Below are 16898 nucleotides of genomic sequence, written 5' to 3' on the forward strand. Positions count from 1 at the left end.
ATTTGCATTGCCAGGCCTAAGGCTAGAGCAGAGCTGGCATTTCACCCAGCTGTGCCACCAGCCATGAGAACCCACAGCAGGCCAGAAGGGGAGAGGTTTGGGGGCAGAGGAAGGTGGGGGGCCTTTCCTATAGTCTCCACTTCTCACTTAGCTCTTCTTACTGCCCTCCCCAAACACAGTCACAGCGTGTATGTGAACACACGCATATGGCCCCTGCCTCACCTCCACTACCCATTCCATGACCAGGCTCACCGGAAGAACGTGTGATGCTCAATGCAGACCTTCCACAGTCTCTTGGCTGACCTGTGGTTTGGGAGCTTAAAACCAATTGTGCTCTCGAACTGCTCATACTAGAAAACCAAAACAGGGGGTGGGGGTTAGACCCAGTCTTCCCACCAGAAGACTGAACCTCTTCTCAGGTGTGTGCGACTTTGGCAGGTTTATTCATTTAATTGATAAAGTTGATTGAGCCTTTTTACTGTGACAGACCCGGTGCTAAGCATTAGAGACACCATGGAAACCAAGATGAGTATTCTAGGGGGGAGTCTAGGGTAATAAATAAGTAGGCAAGATCATTTCAGATACTGATAAGGGCTATGGAGAGAATGAAGAGGGTGACATGCAGAGAGTAACTGGGGCAGGTGTGGCAGTAGGGTGCTCTTTTAGAAAGGGCAATTGGGGTGCACCCTCCAAAAAGGTCACCTTTGCACTGAGCTAGACGGATGGAGAAGGACCCTGCTATGTGGGAAGCCAGGGAAGAGATACAGGTAGAGAGAACAGTAAGTGCAAAGGGCTCAAGGAGGGAAAGAGCTTGGCTCTTTCAAGGATCTTAAAGAAGGCCAGAGTTGGCATGTAGCAGGAATGGAGTCGTAGGGTAAGAGATAAGGGGGAGAGGAAGGTGGCCAAGGAATGAGTTTGAACTTCAGCCCCAGAGCTAAAGGCAGCTCCTGAAAGGTTTAAGTCAGAGGGGGGGTGGTTTCACATGATCAGATTTAAGGGACTTGTAAGACATTTGTAGTCATGAGGAAAAAAGGCCTGGAGCATTAACAGAGGTAGAGAGACCCAGGAGAAGGACAGATGCAGGTAAGAGATGGTGGCAGCTGGTAGCCGGTACAGTGGAAAGGGAGGGAAGCCGACAGGTTCACATTTATTTTGCAAGTAGAACCAAATGGACATTGGATGGGTGAGATGTGGAGGTTGAAGGAGAAGAGAGGTGTGGATGGATACATGTGTGTACAGGTGTGTGTCTTTGTGTGCACAGACGTGATTGGATACATACCTGAATATATGCATGTAAACACATGCACGGACATGTATTCATTCAGCTGTGTAACACGGATACGTGGTTATCTTTGTTATTTATGCTCTTGTGTGTGTGTGTGTGTGTGTGTGTGTGCGTGCGTGTGTTTGCAAGCACACACCTAAGATGTGAAGCCTAGGTAGAGAGCCACACGCCGGAGAGGAACGTCCCCCTACCCAGCACCTCATCTCCATGCATCTGAGAGGGCTGAAAAAAGCCCAGGCACAGCGGCCAGGGTCCGTTCCATCCTCATCAAACCTGGAGACGAGGAGGGGCTCCTGGAGCAGGCTCACCTCCCCAGGCCGGATCTTGATATAGAAGTTACTCCTCTTGTAGGAGATCTTGAGAATCTTGGGCCAGGCGAAGCGGTTGATGCGCAGCCTGTCCCGGTAGATGAGCAGGCCGTTGGCACAGACGCCCAACATGATGTCGATGCCCTCGGAGTCCTGCGGGGAGAGGAAACATGCACGGGGGCCCGCCCACCCACCCCCGAGACCCCTCCCTGAGCTCTGCTTCGAATGAGTCTTTGGGAGCAGGGCTCCAGCCCCTCTGCTGCAGTCCCACTGACTAATCCCTCACCCAGTCATTCAGTTCCTCACACGTTCATTTAGTTATTTATTCACTCACTCATTTGTTGAATCATTTACTCTATCAATCACTGGGTCATTCATTCTTCCAACAGACATTTAGTGGTACATACGCCGTGCCAGGTCATTTGCTAAGTGCCATCAAGACAGAAGTAAATCAAGGCTTCCCCTCACCGTGCTCCCAATCCAGCACACACGTTAGGAAATATAACTCATTAGGAAGCATAATGCAAGGACAGAAAACGATCATGGGAAAATAAAGGGCTATGGAACTTCTAGGAATGAGAAATAACAACAGAAAAGGTTTCAAGTTGGAGATAACACAGGATCTGGTACCCCAAGCCCTCTGGAAAGACCTGATCTTCATTGAAGGCACCACCCGAACCCCAGGAAAGTGCTGGCACCCTCAAGCACGTGGGCCAGCGCCAGGCCCAGCTGGCAGCAGTACCTTGGCATGGTGTAGGTCTACCCCATACATGGAAAGCTTCTTGGCATTCTCCAGGAAGTGGATTTCTGCTTCTCCTGGGGTCATGCCCCTGTGGGAAAGAAAGCAATCACAGGGCCCAAGCCTGAGCCCTGCTGGCGGAGGGTGGACACAATCAGAACCCACGATTCTAAGAGGACAAATGTTCTGGAGTGGCTGAGTGACTGGACTTTCTTAGAGTCCCTCCCTTCTGCCCTCAGTGCAGGGTAGGGCAACCCCCAGCTCCTCCTTCAGTCCATCTAATGCCCAACCTCTTGCAAAGTTCAGGTCTAGGCCTGTTTCTTCCAGGAAACACTCAGGGGCTGAGCTGGGAGTTGGGGTTTTTGCCTTACTCTACCCCTGAGAAGTGTGAGCCATAAATTCTGGTTCACCATGACTATGAAATCACTGTTGAAGATTCTGTTCACTATAATGACCCAGATATTCCAGAATTATTAATGACATAAGACACTTTGCATTGTCTGGATTCAGATCTTGAAGCTGCTCCTTAATAGCAGAATGTCCTTTCTTTACCATAGCTCCCTCATCTGTAAAATGGAAATAATGATAATACCCACCTCACCAGGTTGTTATAAGGAGTCATTGACACATAGTACTCAATAAATGTTAGCTGTGGCTAAGTGTAAATTTTCCTCTGAGATTCCTGGCATCCAAAGCAAAGAAAGAACTGGATAACTTATGTAACTCTTCTTTGCAAAAAGAATCCAGACAGAGTATGTGCTCAAGGAGCTGTGTCCCTCACTGAGCTGTTGTGTGGGACAGCTCGACACTAGAGGTCAATGCACTTTAAGTCAAAAGAGCTGTACAAATTAAAGGGCATTTCTCCAGCCCAAAGGGATCTGAACTTCCTTCTCTGAAGTATTATGACTCTTGCAAATTCCTAGCATATCTTGCCATCTCAGCCAGGGATGACGAGGAGGCTGCAGGCAGGCAACCCTCCCTATTCCAGGCCCAGGTAGACCCAGTATCCAAGTCAACAGAATCACCCAGCAGCCAAGAATAACCTGAGTTGGCCTGAGCCAATCTGAGTTGGCCTGAGCATCTATCACACGTCAAGAGCCTTTTCCCCCAGATACGTGGTCCCTCCACAGCTGGCCCTAGCCCTGCCCTGCAGAAGCAGCCCACAGGACACAACCCTCCCATGCCCTCCATCCTCATTAGCAATGAGAAAATCCCACCAAACCACTTGCCACATGCACAGTACTTTACAGTTTATCATGTACTTTCACGACATTCATCACACTGGAGCCTGAAAGCAACCCTGGACTTAGAGCCCAAAGCAATTCCGGCTGAAAAGGACCCTAGAGAACACTTTGTTCCAGGGGTTCCTCCCGGGGTGGGCAGTGGGGGATATGTCCTTCACAGCAGACACTTGGAAATGTGTGTGTGCGGGGGGTTATGGGGGTGCATCTTGGTTGTTACGGGGACTGCGGGGGTGTTAATGGACACTTAATGACTGCAGTCCAGGGATGCTAAACACCCTGCACAATGACGAATTGTCTTGCCCTAAATACCAAGGGCTGAGAGATGCTGGTGCTCTCAGTCAGTACACAGACGAGGGGAAACTGGGGCTCACATAGGTTAAGCGACCAGTCCACAATCACACATCTAACTGATCATCTTCTAACTCCTGGAACAAGACGCTTTCTATTATGCAATCAACTAATATCCCTTCAACTGACAGACAGCAACAAGAACAGCCAATGGCAGTGTGCCTTCAACATGTGCCATTTAGTCTTCTCAATAACCCTACGTGTCAGGTTTCATTAGTACCCATGCTGCATGGGTGAAAAAATCAAAGCAGTGGGATATGAAATGACCTGCCCAAGATCTGGTTAGAAAGTGGCAGGGGCAGAATTTGAACCTACGCAGTCTGGCTTTCAGTCCAAATTCTTGAACTTGATGCCCAGATCTAGACATCAGAACACGTATCCAAGGCCATACAATAGATTATTATTTCCAGGTGGCAGATAAAGAAACTGAATCTCAGGGCTCAAGGGCAGGGAATCTTCACACCTATACAGGAGCTTAAGAAAATGGGGCCCAAAGAGGTCATTTAAGGTCACACAGCTAGTTACCATCACTCCCATGTGACAGATATTCCCGGGATGGGGTGCTCTGCTCTCAGACACACCTCAAGTCAGGGGCAGGGCCAGGTGGGGTACACCGCCCCACAGCAAGGGGCCTAAGGCTTGCAGGCCTGTGGAGAAGGTTCCAGCCAACCAGCGGTGGGGCCGGGGAAGGCCCTGGGACGAGGTGCTCACCTGTATGTCTTGTGCAGCTCCATGATCCTCTCCTCCAGCTCCCGGGTCTGGTTAGGGGCAAAGCGGAGCTCACTGATGTAGTTGCCCACGTGCTCCTCAGCGTCGTAGTCGCCCAGCTCGGCCTGCACGGCGTAGGAGCCCAGCAGGGCGTGCGTGACGAAGGAGCAGGGCAGCCGGCCCGTGATGATGTCTGCCCGCAGCTGCAGGCACAGATAGTACCTAGACACAGGGGACAGCGGACAGTGGGCACAGGCCCCAATCCCTTCCAGAACTTCCCAAAGCTCGGCTGCCTTTTAACCCGTTAGAACCAGACAGGTCCGCACGCCGCTCAGTAGAAAAGGAATGTTGCTAGCCACCGGTTTTCACAGGGTGAGAAGCTGGACGTGTCCCAGGAGGGTCTTTAGCAGCATTTCATGGGACTTCAAGCATTTTTGTTCAATTTTTAATTTGAGGGGTTTTTCCTACTTTGGAAGCATTTTAAATGTCAGATTCATTTTCAGCTAAACAAGACTTCGCTGGTTTGCCCATTAAAAAAAAATCTTTTCTTTTAAATTATACAATATAGTCTCATTGTAAAAAAAAAAAAAAAACAAAAAAAAAACAGCAAACTTTAGAGACAACTCTGAATTTCGTTTTGCTGTTCATTCTCATTCCTTCTATCCTCCCCAGAAGTCACCACTGTGAACCAGGTGTGTTCTAGACCTCTTTTCCTCCATGGACATACAGAAATGGAGGTGGTTTTGATTGATGCGTCTTGTAACATGTAAATAGTACTGAATGCTACATCTGATTCCATGGTTTGTTTTTTCACACTCAACCATGTGCCCTGTCAGTACACGTGACTCCACTTCATTTCTTTAAACTCCTGCAAAGTATTCCCCAGCCCTGGTGAGCCTGCGTGCTAAAGCTTTCTCAAAACTTTTTAATTTTGCTTCCAGCTCTAAGTGAATTGTCCAAATACAAATTAGTTTAAAAGAAACCAATTTCCAAAATTCCAACTGCCAGGTCATGGTTTTTTATAACTTTTATGCACACTTGGATGATTTTACAATTTTGAGAATCATTTCAAAGCATTTTTATTGCTTCTTCCTGTACTCTGCATTTTTAAAAGTTTCAGCTTATTGTCAGCCAGTGATGCACCCTTGCCCATTTCCCTCTGCGTCACCATTTTTCAATTGCCTATTTCTTTTCCTTTTAAGTGGCTTTTACTTGGCATAATGTTTACTGCTCCATGACATTATTTTATTGTCAGAATTGAAGCTCTGGCAAAAAGTACACGCAGTTTCTTGCATGTTCAACACAAGACATAGGCTTAGAATTAACAGCCGCAGCTCAAATATTCCAGGCGCTGCTCTGAGGCTTAGGGCATTTTGCTCAAAAGTCTAAAAAATTCAGAACTCACTGCCAAACACTCTGACCAATCTTTCATTTCAATCAATTTGTCATTTTGACCAATTTATTTTTGGCCTAACTATTTTTGACTAAATCAGCTGCTACCCCCACCTCGCCCGCCAGGCCATCTATGCTGGGCAGGAGTTAACTCTCCCCCTGGCGTCTCTGGAAGCCTGATGCCTGAGGACTGGACAAGACCACAGCTGCTCGTGCAGCTGCCCCAGAGACCGGGGTCTGGGGGCGGTGCTGGTCTCTCTGGGCCTCCTCGGGAAAGATGCTTCATACCCTGCTGCTGCCACCTTGGCCCCAAGCTCATGACCTCAGGGCTTAGAGCAGGGCTAATAAGGCCAAGGCCTCAGGCCTGATCTGTTCCAGGGACATCTGTCTTAGTTCCCAAGGCCAGAGTTGCCATCTTGGCCTTGGCCGGTTGCCTGGCAAACAGACAGTAGGAAGAACCAAGTGGGAGAAAGCAGCTGGCATAGCAGCTCCGCCCCTGCTGCAGGAACAGTCAGAGTCCACATGTTATTGCAGTTGGGTCATCGCGTGGATGACAAAACCCCCAGATACTGTGAAATGAGCCTATCTTTTTGGAAGGGACTTGGATAAAGAGAACGGCCTCACCCTGTTCTAATTTCCAGAGGCAGAATGAGCCCCATGGAAGCCCCCACTGAGGGATGTTTCTGTCCCTCCCCAGCACCAAGCCTATGCACGGGAGATCTGCACCCCTTCTGACCTCTCAGGCCACCTGACGGCACAACAAAGCCGTCCCCACAATTCACGATTACCCCGCAACCTGGGCTTGCCTTCACGGGAGGCCACGTGCCTCCCCTGACCTCCACGGGGTCGACGTGTGCATGCAGGATCACGCCCCATGGACAAAGGCAGCCTCGCGCCAGGCTCTCCTGCACCCCAAAGTGGCACACTGGTGGGTCCCCCAGTGCGCCAGCCTCACTCCAAGATGGCCCACGCAATTTTCTTTTAAAATTTGAATTAGTTGCCAGCATTTACAAATTGTGGTTTTTTTCATTCCCAAATCTCTCTAGCTTCACTTCACTGATGCAACCCATTCCCACAGATGGAGGTGACTGCCGAGAATGGGACAGCAGCTGTTTCAGATGAGGGTCTGTGCTCCCAAATGCACAGCGGGCCCCACTGCTCCCTGTGCTGCTGCCTTCCCCCAGGTCAAGGAGCCGCTGCCTCTGGCCACTGCATATGCACCGCTTCCTTTTTGGCCACTACATGTGCGCCACTTCCTTTTGCACTGGACCTGCTCTCTCTCTCGGTGCTGCCTGCTGGTCTCGGGAGGCTTCTAAGTGTGAGCGGCTGTCATATACCACCCTGGGGCTCCCAGGGCCAGCTGTCCTCATCCATGGTCCCACACGGCCAGCACACCTGCCCCCACCCCTCCCCACAATGCTCACCTTGTGATGTCTTCAGTCAGCTGGGCAGGGTCAGGTGGGTAGAACTTGACTGTGAAGGCAAAATTCCAGGGGCTGCCTGAGAGAAGATAGGAGGAGATCAGAGAGGCCCTGTCACCCAGAGGGTAGCCCAGACAAACCATCCAATGGGCAATTTTTACAAAGTCTTCTCCTATCTATAACTTCAGGACAATCCAACCAGGGAGGCTAGGCTGGAACATTATCCCCGCTTAACAGATGGATAGACTGAGGCCCAGGTTAAGAAAACTAATACTGCATGCCAGGCACACTGCTAATTGCTTTGCAAACATCACTTTGTTAAACCTTGCAATGGCCCTATGAGTAAGTCCTATGAGTATCCCCATTTTGCAGATGAGGATACTGAGCCAGGAGGTAAAGTGACCAGTCCAAGGTTCCTCAGCTAGAAGGTGGCAAAGTGAGGTTCGAGCCCCAGCCACTTAGTTCCAGAGCCCATGCTCTTTTCCCTATGCCAAAGCCTAACACACGGATATCAATGGAAAGAATAGAAGTCTGGAAAGAGCCACATTAAATAGGTTTCCTAATTTTGGACTTTTCAGCACCCACACTCTGCTACTGTGAATTGCAAAGACTCTGTAAGGGAGGCATGGTATTCGAGAGTCTCCAAAACATATTTGATCTGCTATTTCCTTTTCCCAGAGCACCTAGGATTTCTCAGAACACACTTTGGAAAATGCTGTCCTATGCCATGTCAACTTCTCAGATAGCAGGACTAGATTATAAAAGAGACCTGAAAAGCAAAACTGATGGGCCAAAAGGACATTTTACAGGGATAAATATTAACCTCTGCATTTAGATGTGGAAAATCAGTGGCACATGTCTAGAAGATACAGAAAGGAATGAGGACTGAGTTTTCAATGGAACAAGCTGTGCAAACCAAGAGGAAGGGGTGGGAGATGAGACTCTGGGCAAAATTAATAAAAGCCCACAATCAAAGCAAGGAACCCTCCCTGCCTGCACCGTGGTCACACCACCCTTGGGCCCCGGGACACGCTGTAGAAATACCCTCACAGAGGTGGCCCACGCAGGGGGGGCCAAGTCCACGCAGGGTTTGAAGGCCATGCCATTACTGCTGTCCTTGTCCCTTGAGCCTCACTCCTTCACCACCAAGCTGTCACGTGGTGAATATTTACTAAAACTGCTGGTCACTTTGCTAAGAGCCTCACATGCACTCTAAGAATTTAATATTCATAATCATCTGAGGTAGGTTTTCTTTTTTTTTTTATACTTTATTTATTGTACAGTATAACACATATATAAAGTAAAGAAATAAAAAAGCAATAGTTATCAAAGCACTCTTCAACAAACAAGAGTTTGTCATGGGCTACCATACGATCCTCTCAGATTTTTCCTTCTAGCTGCTCCAGAATATAGGAGGCTAGAAGGTTTAAATAATTTTTTATCATCACAATCCACTTTTCTCCCTTTTTTTGTGAACAATAACATATATACAAAAAAGCTATAAATTTCAAAGCACAGCACCACAATTAGTGGTAGAACATGTTTCAGACTTTGACAGGGCTTACAATTTCACAATTTTAGGTTTTTACTTCTAGCTACTCTAAAGTACTGGATATCAATTTAATGATTCAGCAATCATATTCATTTGTGAAACCCTATCTTCTCTGTATAACTCCACCATCACCTTTGATCCTTCCATACCTTTCTTTGGGCTATGGCAATTCTAAATTTTTGATATTGGAAGGGTCTGTCACTAATATGGGGTGGAGTGAGGTTTCCCTTTTGTAGGCGAGGATTCTGAGAGGCAAGGTCCCTCTCCCAGGCCCCCTCAGAGGTCAGAGGCAGAGAACGGGGATCCAAACCCTGCTAATCTGACCCCAGACCCCAGGCTCAAGACCACAGCTGACTTCTTGGAAAAAGCAGCCTCAAAGGGGAAATGCTTAAATTGTGCAGAGTTTCTATTGGGTGGAAAGTTTTGGTAATGGGCAGTGGTGATGGCAGCACAATGGTTTGGATGTAATTAACCGCACAGAATGACATATTTGAACTTGGTGAACAGGGGAAATTTTAAGTCGTATAGATTTTTTTTTAATACAAAGGATGGTACAACACAAACCGTGAGCCTGAAGGCAAATCATGGATGAAAATTAATGATACGATTATAAAAAGGTACTTTCATCAATTGTAACAAATGCACCACACTAATGCAAGGTGTTAGTAATAGGGCAGCATATGGGAATGCCATATTTTATGCATGAATCTTCTGTAAACCTACAACTTCTCTAATAAAATAAATAAATAAAAAGCAGCCTCAGGGGGAATAATCCTGGTCTCAGAAATTAATAATAATAATAATAACTAATATCTACTGAGCATTGCTGTGTGCAAGCCCTGTCCTAGGTATTGTCCATGTAATAACTCATTTACTCCCCTAATGGCTCTAAAGGAAAGTGCTATCGCCACCCCACGTTACCAGTGAGGAAGCTGAGGCAAGAGCAGTTAACTAACGCCAGGCATAGTGGTGGAGCTGGAAGCAAACCCTGGAGCCCCGGCCCCAGTGCCTGCCCCCTTCACCACCACATCACTGCTCGTGGGAGGAAGAGAAGAAAACGTCTCGTGAGCACCCACTGCAAGTCGGGCCCCGTCCACCCACAGGTCCCCACTAGCTGCCAAGGAGACGCAGGGACCCAGGGCCAGGGCTCAAGAGTGTCACTCTCCAAAGCCCGGGGGGTTGTCATGAGGACAGGACAGGGGTCCAGGAAGGCAGAACCGGGAAGGATGGGTGGACGCTGCAGGGCTCCCCCGAAGGAGCCACTCGCCAAGGACTAGGGCGTTCCTCAATGACTTGAGGACCCATGAGGAGTGGGCCTCACAAGCCCAGGCTGTGCCGACAGGGGCTGTGGGGATGGATGCCGGGACCCACCCAGGAGAGGCAGGCTGAGTCGCTATGCTTCTGTCCAGTCTCTTCTCTTCACCAAGCTCCTGGTCCTTCCCTAATACACTCAGCTCCCTGTGTGTGCTCGGATTCTTTCAGGCATGAGAGATAGGCCTCCCGGCTGGGCTGGAGCCCCTGGGTGACAGGCTGAAGCCCCAGCCCAGGACCCTGCAGGCCCCCTGAGGAGTGCGCTCTGTCGGTGCGCCTCCCTCTGTGTCTCCAATCGACCGGAAGCTATGGGAAGAATTCCTCGAGCCCCCTCCCGCACAGTCAGCTGGCATCCCCGGGCCCCAGCTGCCTGCTGCCATGGCAACGGGCTCAGTTACAGCTTCCCTGCCAGAGACCAGGGAGTCTAGGAGAGACCAACCCCAACCATGGCCAGCGGGGACGGGCCTGCAGTGGAGGCAGATCTGCCTCTGGGCTCCAGGTCACCACCTACTGCAGACGCCTGCTGAGGCCACCGACTTCCTTCTGCTGTTGGAAAGCTGCCCTGCTCCCATCCACCACAGGCTTTTACTCTCCAGGCCCCACGGCAGGGTGCTGACCTGCCCATCAGCCTTCATACCAGGCCTTGAAAAGGACGCAGAATGGGGTTGGGAGGTCACGCCGGGACCGTGAACAAATAACTGCCTCGTTCCGGGCCTCAGTCACCCCATCTTTAAATCCAGAAGTTGGCCAAGATCAGGGATGGGAAGAGTTTTCATCTGACATTCTAACACCTGCCTGTGGGCATGGCCCTGACTGCCACGTGGACCGGGACTCTGAGGCCAAGGAGAGTCGCTGATTGTAATAGTGGCATCCGCCCTGGATGGGAATGTGGCTCTTTTCAGGCCACCTGTTTGTTCCCTTGTCCTAGACGATTCTGCATGTCCCTCCTAAGTCGACATTCTGAGTGAGTTTACAATTCTTCTGCTAAGTCACAATATGACTCTGGACAGTCGTTTCTCTTCTCTAGGCCTCGTACTCCTCACCCATACAACAGTGGTAACTACAGCTTCTGCCCAGCCTTCCCCAGCACTGGACGTGGACAGCAAGTGGACTCATGGACTGGAACCCGTCTTTGGAAGTAGGGTGGCTTCATGGCCTAGAACCCAGCCCAGCCCACCACCCCATCCCAATCACAGCAAGCCACTCACTCCGGATCTGCTTCTTGATTTCCTTGGAGGGGTCCAGCCAGTTCTGAAAGAGAAGATTAGCACTTTAGATGGAAGCTGGGAAAGAGGGCCTGAATAGGGCTGGGGGAAAGAAATACCCTCCCCTGGCTGAACTTTCTGGCCCCTATCCATGGGACTGGGAGATGGAGGGAACAAGGCCTGGTTTCACCCCAGGCCTTGGGACACAGTTCCCTGGGGCTGGCATTGCACTGAGGCAGCTAAGGTGAAAAGATGATGTAGCCACAGTGGGACAGACGAGAAAACTCAGGCAAGAGACCCCAAAAGTGGGAAACAAGTGCTGGGGTGGGAGTTCCTCATGTTCCCCAGCAGCTCGAGCAGCCATGCCTCGGATCTCCAAATACTCATCTGTAGGTGACTTACGGGTCACCAAGAAAAGAAGCAACAGCCATGGGGAGTGGACGAGGAAAGGAGGCAGAGCACTGGAGGGTGGGAGAACTGGCTGAACCTCGGGGACACACAAATTTCCCAGTAGGTCATCTGAAAAGGACCTGAGGACTGATGGAAGCCACCGGCTATGAGGGTCTTAGGGAGGAGGGCTGACCCCCGACCCCACAGGCCTGCCCTGCCCTGCCCAGCCCTGCTCCCAGCCTAGGTACCTTCTGGCTGTCAGCATCACAGAAGGTCAAGCCAAAGTAGTCCTTCTCCAGGAGGTTAAGGTGCTCACAGACCAGGTCGAACAGCGCCTGGCCCCGGCCATGCTTCTGGAGAGAAGAGCAGAGCAGCGGTGAGGCCAGAACACACGCGAGCGACTGGGGGATACCCCAGGTTCCACCAGAACAGCTCGAGGAAACCCCAAGAGCCTTTCGGCATCTAGAGAGGACCCTAGCCCTCTTGCCACCCCTAGCTCTACTCTCCAAGTACAAAGGATCCTGGAGGTGACCCTAATACCCAGCTCATAGGCGGAACTTCCCCCAGATCCTGCTGGGGTCCTTCCGGACCCTGAACGTAGAGGGGAGGAAGTTGGGGTGAATGTGCAGAGAGTGAGTGATTTCTCCGTCTTTCATAGCAATTACAGGAGGCTAACTTAGACCCGAGGGACAGAAAAACCAAAAATCCTAAGCTTCGAGTGTGAGAGGAAGAGAAATCGGAGAGAAGGGTGTAAGAGGAGAAGGGGAAGGCCTGGGGCTCAGGGTCTTGGTGTGACTCTTCTTTCCCCAGCCCCTCCCCCTATACTTAGCCCCAGCCTAGAGAGCCTCCCCCGCCTGAGGGGGATTTGACAGAGGCTCATGGGACCTAAGTCAGCCTCAGCTGGAAGGACCGCTGTCAGCAAGCTACCTTCTTCCCCCAACCCCATAGCACAGCCAGGCTCTCTGCCTCTCTCAATCACTATCCAGGCCTGAGGATTCAGAGTGACGAAGCCCAGAACCCAGGTGGGCACTCCAAACCCACCAATAAAGGGACGACAGGGCAGGGGGATATAAGGGAGTCACCACCCAAAGAGGTTGGGGGCTGCAGAGAGAAAGGGGGCCCCACAAGTTCTGGCTAGAGCACCAGGGGCCCAGGACCAGGCCTGACTGTGGACAGCAACTTCTGGAAGTTAAGGGATTCCTGAGCCTGGAAGAATCCACAGAGAGTGTGAACCTGGCCTCAGCCAAACTTTCTACCCTCTCCTAGGCCAGGCTGAAATAGAATCTTATGTGGGAAGGAGGGAAGAAGTAAGGAGGCATTTTTCCTTCCACCTAGGAGTACAGTAGGGAAAGAAAGCGTCTAATGGAAGAAAAAAACATTCAAAAAAAAAAAAACCCTCAAAAAAGAGGGACCCAGCCTTCCAGGGTTCAGATGTAATAAATCATGTTATTTAAAAATGGCTGGGGGAGAAATGAAAGTGGCTCCTATAAATCTCAGTAGAGAGATCACCCTCTGAACTCTTCTATACATGCGGAGAAGGTCCAGGAACGGTGCTTAGGCTGAAATGGAACCTCTAGGGGAGGAAGGAGTGGGAGAGGGAGGCTTCAGAATGACAGTGTGAGTCCTTGCCTATAAAAAGAGAGGGAACCACTAAATGTGGGGTCAGGATGGTCAGTCCCAGAGAGGACATCTTCCCTGCCACCCACTATCAGGCAGGGTCATCCCACAAGGGCTTCTGTGCAGCCCGGGTCCTTCCAATGGGTTCCCTCCTTATGTCTGGAAGACTTACTTATCATGGATCCCTCAGGTGATTAATTTGGCCTAGAGGTTAGACGTGGCATCCTGGACACAGGTGGTTTATGGAGCTCACAAGGAAGGGAGGACCCCTCTCTCCAACCAATAAAGAAAATGAGTCTACTTTAAATATCATTCTCTGCTGGGTGGGATGGAAAAGCCCAGTTCCTAGGCCTACCGGGCTCCAGATCAGTGCGTGGATGGTGGCAAGCTGGCCAATGTACAGCCACCCTGAGAAGCCTCTCCTTGGCCAGCCTTGGGCCCCATCTAACTCCCTTTGCAATCGTAACAGCCCTCTCTGAACCTCGGTGCCACCATCTGCACAGGAGGGCTGGGCCAGGTCATCTCTACGGGGTCCCGCGGTTGGTCCAGGACTCCGTGAAGAATGGCCGCCCTCCAGGCTTGGCCAGGCCGAGTCACACAGAAGCCTGCCCTGGCCCTCAGAGCCCGGGCGGCCAGGGATGGGGCAGATGGCGCTGAGTGCTCCCCTACCTCCACCTCACACTCATACTCGGAGGCGTCGAGCAGAGTGACCCGGCAGATGGCACTCTTGTACTTCTTGGCAGTCTTCTGGGGCGACTTCTGGGCCTTGCTGGGCGTGGTCCTCTCTGACAGGCCGTCGGCCTCCCCATAGTCCTTCTCTTCCATGTCTAAGCTCTGGAGGTTCAACCAAGGGAAGACTCTGGTCAGTGAGTCGAAGCCGCGGCCTCTCATACAAACGGGAAGCATCAAGAAGGTAGCTAGGGCTCAGAGGGTCACCCAAACAAGAGCCAGTGGCCACCCAACAAGGCCCTTAGGGTGTCCAGGTCACCAGGTCTGTGGTTGCTGTATGCAGAAGGGAGGAGCTCCCGAGCGCCCCCGTGCAATCAGGCGGACCCAAGGCAAGGGGCCTAGTTCTTAGCAGCAGGCCACCCCTGCTGCGGACAGCCTTTACTGATGGGGAACACCCCATAAAACCAAACCAGCCCTGTGGCCAGAGCTGTCCGGTCTCCCGGGTTCTCAGAACATCCATTTTGCCTCCTCCTCCTTCTCCACCGTGTGGCTGGGTTGACGTGGTCTCGGCCTGAAGCTTCTGGACTGATCTAATGGAGGGGAATCTGGGGCCCTGCCCACAAGTCCTACCTAACTCTGCCACTGGCCCCCTCAAACTCCCTGCCCCTCTCTGGGCCTGTGAATTAAGGGAGAGAAGCTACTAGATGAAACCTCAAGCCCCTTGTAGCTTCAAGGTGATGGATTTTGCTCTGGGTTTGTGCCAAGCTTGTCAACCTTTAGAATGGATAGGCTCAAGGGGTAATACTGTTGAAAGCACATGGATTTTAGAAAGCATCTCTGTCACTTTATGGCAATATGATTTGGGGTTACTCACTTCATCCTGCTGAGCCTCAGTTTCCCCAAGTGTAAAGTGGGGGAAATTAATAGTTACCCTCTTAGGTTTGGGAGGTTTAAATAGTGCTGAGCTCAGCATGTCACAGGCCATTCCTAGGTCTTCGTTCCCTCCTTTCCCCAGTCCTGATGCCACACTGGGGCCCTGTGACCTGGAGAAGCCCCAACACGTGCACTTGGCCCAGGGCTGCCAGGGTGCCGCATCTCGGGCCACATACCTGTTCAGCAGGCCGAGTGTCCTGCTGGGGCGGGTGCTTCTCATTGGCGCTGGCGTCCGAGTGGCCGTGGCCTGCAGGGGTCGTGGGAGCCGTCACAGCGGCGGCCTCAGGTTGCTGCGGGGCCTCCTCCTGAGCCTTCTTCACCTCAGAATCGGGGCCTGTCTCTGTTGTCATGGCGACCAGCACGCCTGCACGGCACGAAGGAGGGCACGTGACAGGGCAGCGGGACAGCGACGGCATGGCAGAGTGAGAGGGGCAGGAACCACACACGGAGAGAGACAGATGGACACGAATGCATAAAGAGCCATAGATAGCAGGAAGGAGGGAGGGACGGAGGAAGTGGGGGGACTCTCGGGAGAGAGTCCCGAGAAGTGAGGAGTTAGTGACAGCAGCCCAGGTCCCAGGCATGGAATCGGGGCCCTTCCTAGGGCCAGCTAGAGGGTCTCCAGGGAGCCACACTCCCAGGGGCACAAGGGGCAGCCCCGGCACCTCCCGGCGGGACCCACGGCTGGGCTGTCTCAACAACCTCCGCACCGGACAGCGCAGCCTCTCGATAAGCCCCGGGAGAACCAAACTCAACCACGGGGGCAGAGCCCTGGCTCCAGGCCTCTACAGACTCCAAAACCGCAGTAGCGGCTGCCCTGCCGACTTCACAGGGACGCTGGCGGGTGGGCCCAAAGGGAGGATGACAGGAAGGCACTTTTTAGAAACACACAGCCCAGGCGATGTAAAAGGCAGGAGAACTGCATGTAGACCCTGGGGCTGCCACAAATGGGGAACCGTGTCACCTCGCTTCTGTGACTCACCCAAAAAGTAAGGGACCTAGAGAAATTATCTCTGGGGCAGGCTAGTCTTTCTCATTTTCCTTCTGGAGCAGGAAATGAAAAGATTTCAGAGGAAATCAAGGACACACTGCCCAGCTAATCTGCTAGGATAAGCAAGTTGGAGAGGGAAAGGGAGGGAAGGAGCATGGCATGGTCCCATTGTTACTTAGAAAAACAAAATGATAATCTAAACGACATAGTAAGTACACATGTAGTAAAAGATCTGAAAGAATACTCCCCAAACTATTAATAGAGGCTAATAATTCAGTAGAAAAAGGAGAAACAGACATTTCCGTGGGGGTAGTACGGGATAAAGAGGGGAACATCACTTTTTTTTTTTTACTTTGTGCACTTCAGAACTACTCGCATCCCTTTTTAAATGACTATATATCCATATTCACCCATGATGTGTTTCTTTTGAAAGGACAAAAGCCCCCATCCCTGACCCTACTCAGTGGATCATCAGAAAAGAACTTAGAGAAGAAACTGAGGGATCAGAGAGATGGGCAGAAGCCCTTGTCTGTTCTAGTTTGCTAGCTGCCAGAATGCAACACACCAGAGACAGACTGGCTTTTAATAAAAAGGGATTTATTTTGTTAATTCTTCAGAGGAAAGGCAACTAACTTTCAACTGAGGTTCTTTCTTACATGGGAAGGCACAGGGCCATCTCTGCTGGCCTTCTCTCCAGGCCTCTGGGTTCCAACAGCTTTCCCTGGGGTGATTCCTTTCTGCATCTCCAAAGGCCTGGGCTAAGCTGCAAGTGCTGAGATGAGGTA

General features: G+C 51.2%; 1 protein-coding gene across 12 annotated transcripts in view; it reads right to left on the minus strand.

Annotated features, from left to right (window-relative positions):
- EPB41L1 (erythrocyte membrane protein band 4.1 like 1) overlaps positions 1-16898 on the minus strand; it is a 117656-nt gene that overhangs the window by 36062 nt on the left and 64696 nt on the right. For all 12 annotated transcript variants that reach the window (XM_077169768.1, XM_077169838.1, XM_077169761.1 and 9 more), the window contains 9 exons: positions 15299-15486; positions 14190-14354; positions 12152-12256; positions 11517-11559; positions 7449-7524; positions 4636-4854; positions 2336-2423; positions 1594-1746; positions 253-350 (listed from right to left, as the gene is read on the minus strand). In XM_077169768.1, the coding sequence (XP_077025883.1) occupies positions 253-350; positions 1594-1746; positions 2336-2423; positions 4636-4854; positions 7449-7524; positions 11517-11559; positions 12152-12256; positions 14190-14354; positions 15299-15472 (1121 nt within the window). In that variant the 5' untranslated portion in view covers positions 15473-15486. The remainder of the gene's footprint in view (positions 1-252; positions 351-1593; positions 1747-2335; positions 2424-4635; positions 4855-7448; positions 7525-11516; positions 11560-12151; positions 12257-14189; positions 14355-15298; positions 15487-16898) is intronic.

This window comes from Tamandua tetradactyla, chromosome 1 (genome assembly GCF_023851605.1).
Source record: "Tamandua tetradactyla isolate mTamTet1 chromosome 1, mTamTet1.pri, whole genome shotgun sequence".
Classification (NCBI taxonomy): domain Eukaryota; kingdom Metazoa; phylum Chordata; class Mammalia; order Pilosa; family Myrmecophagidae; genus Tamandua; species Tamandua tetradactyla.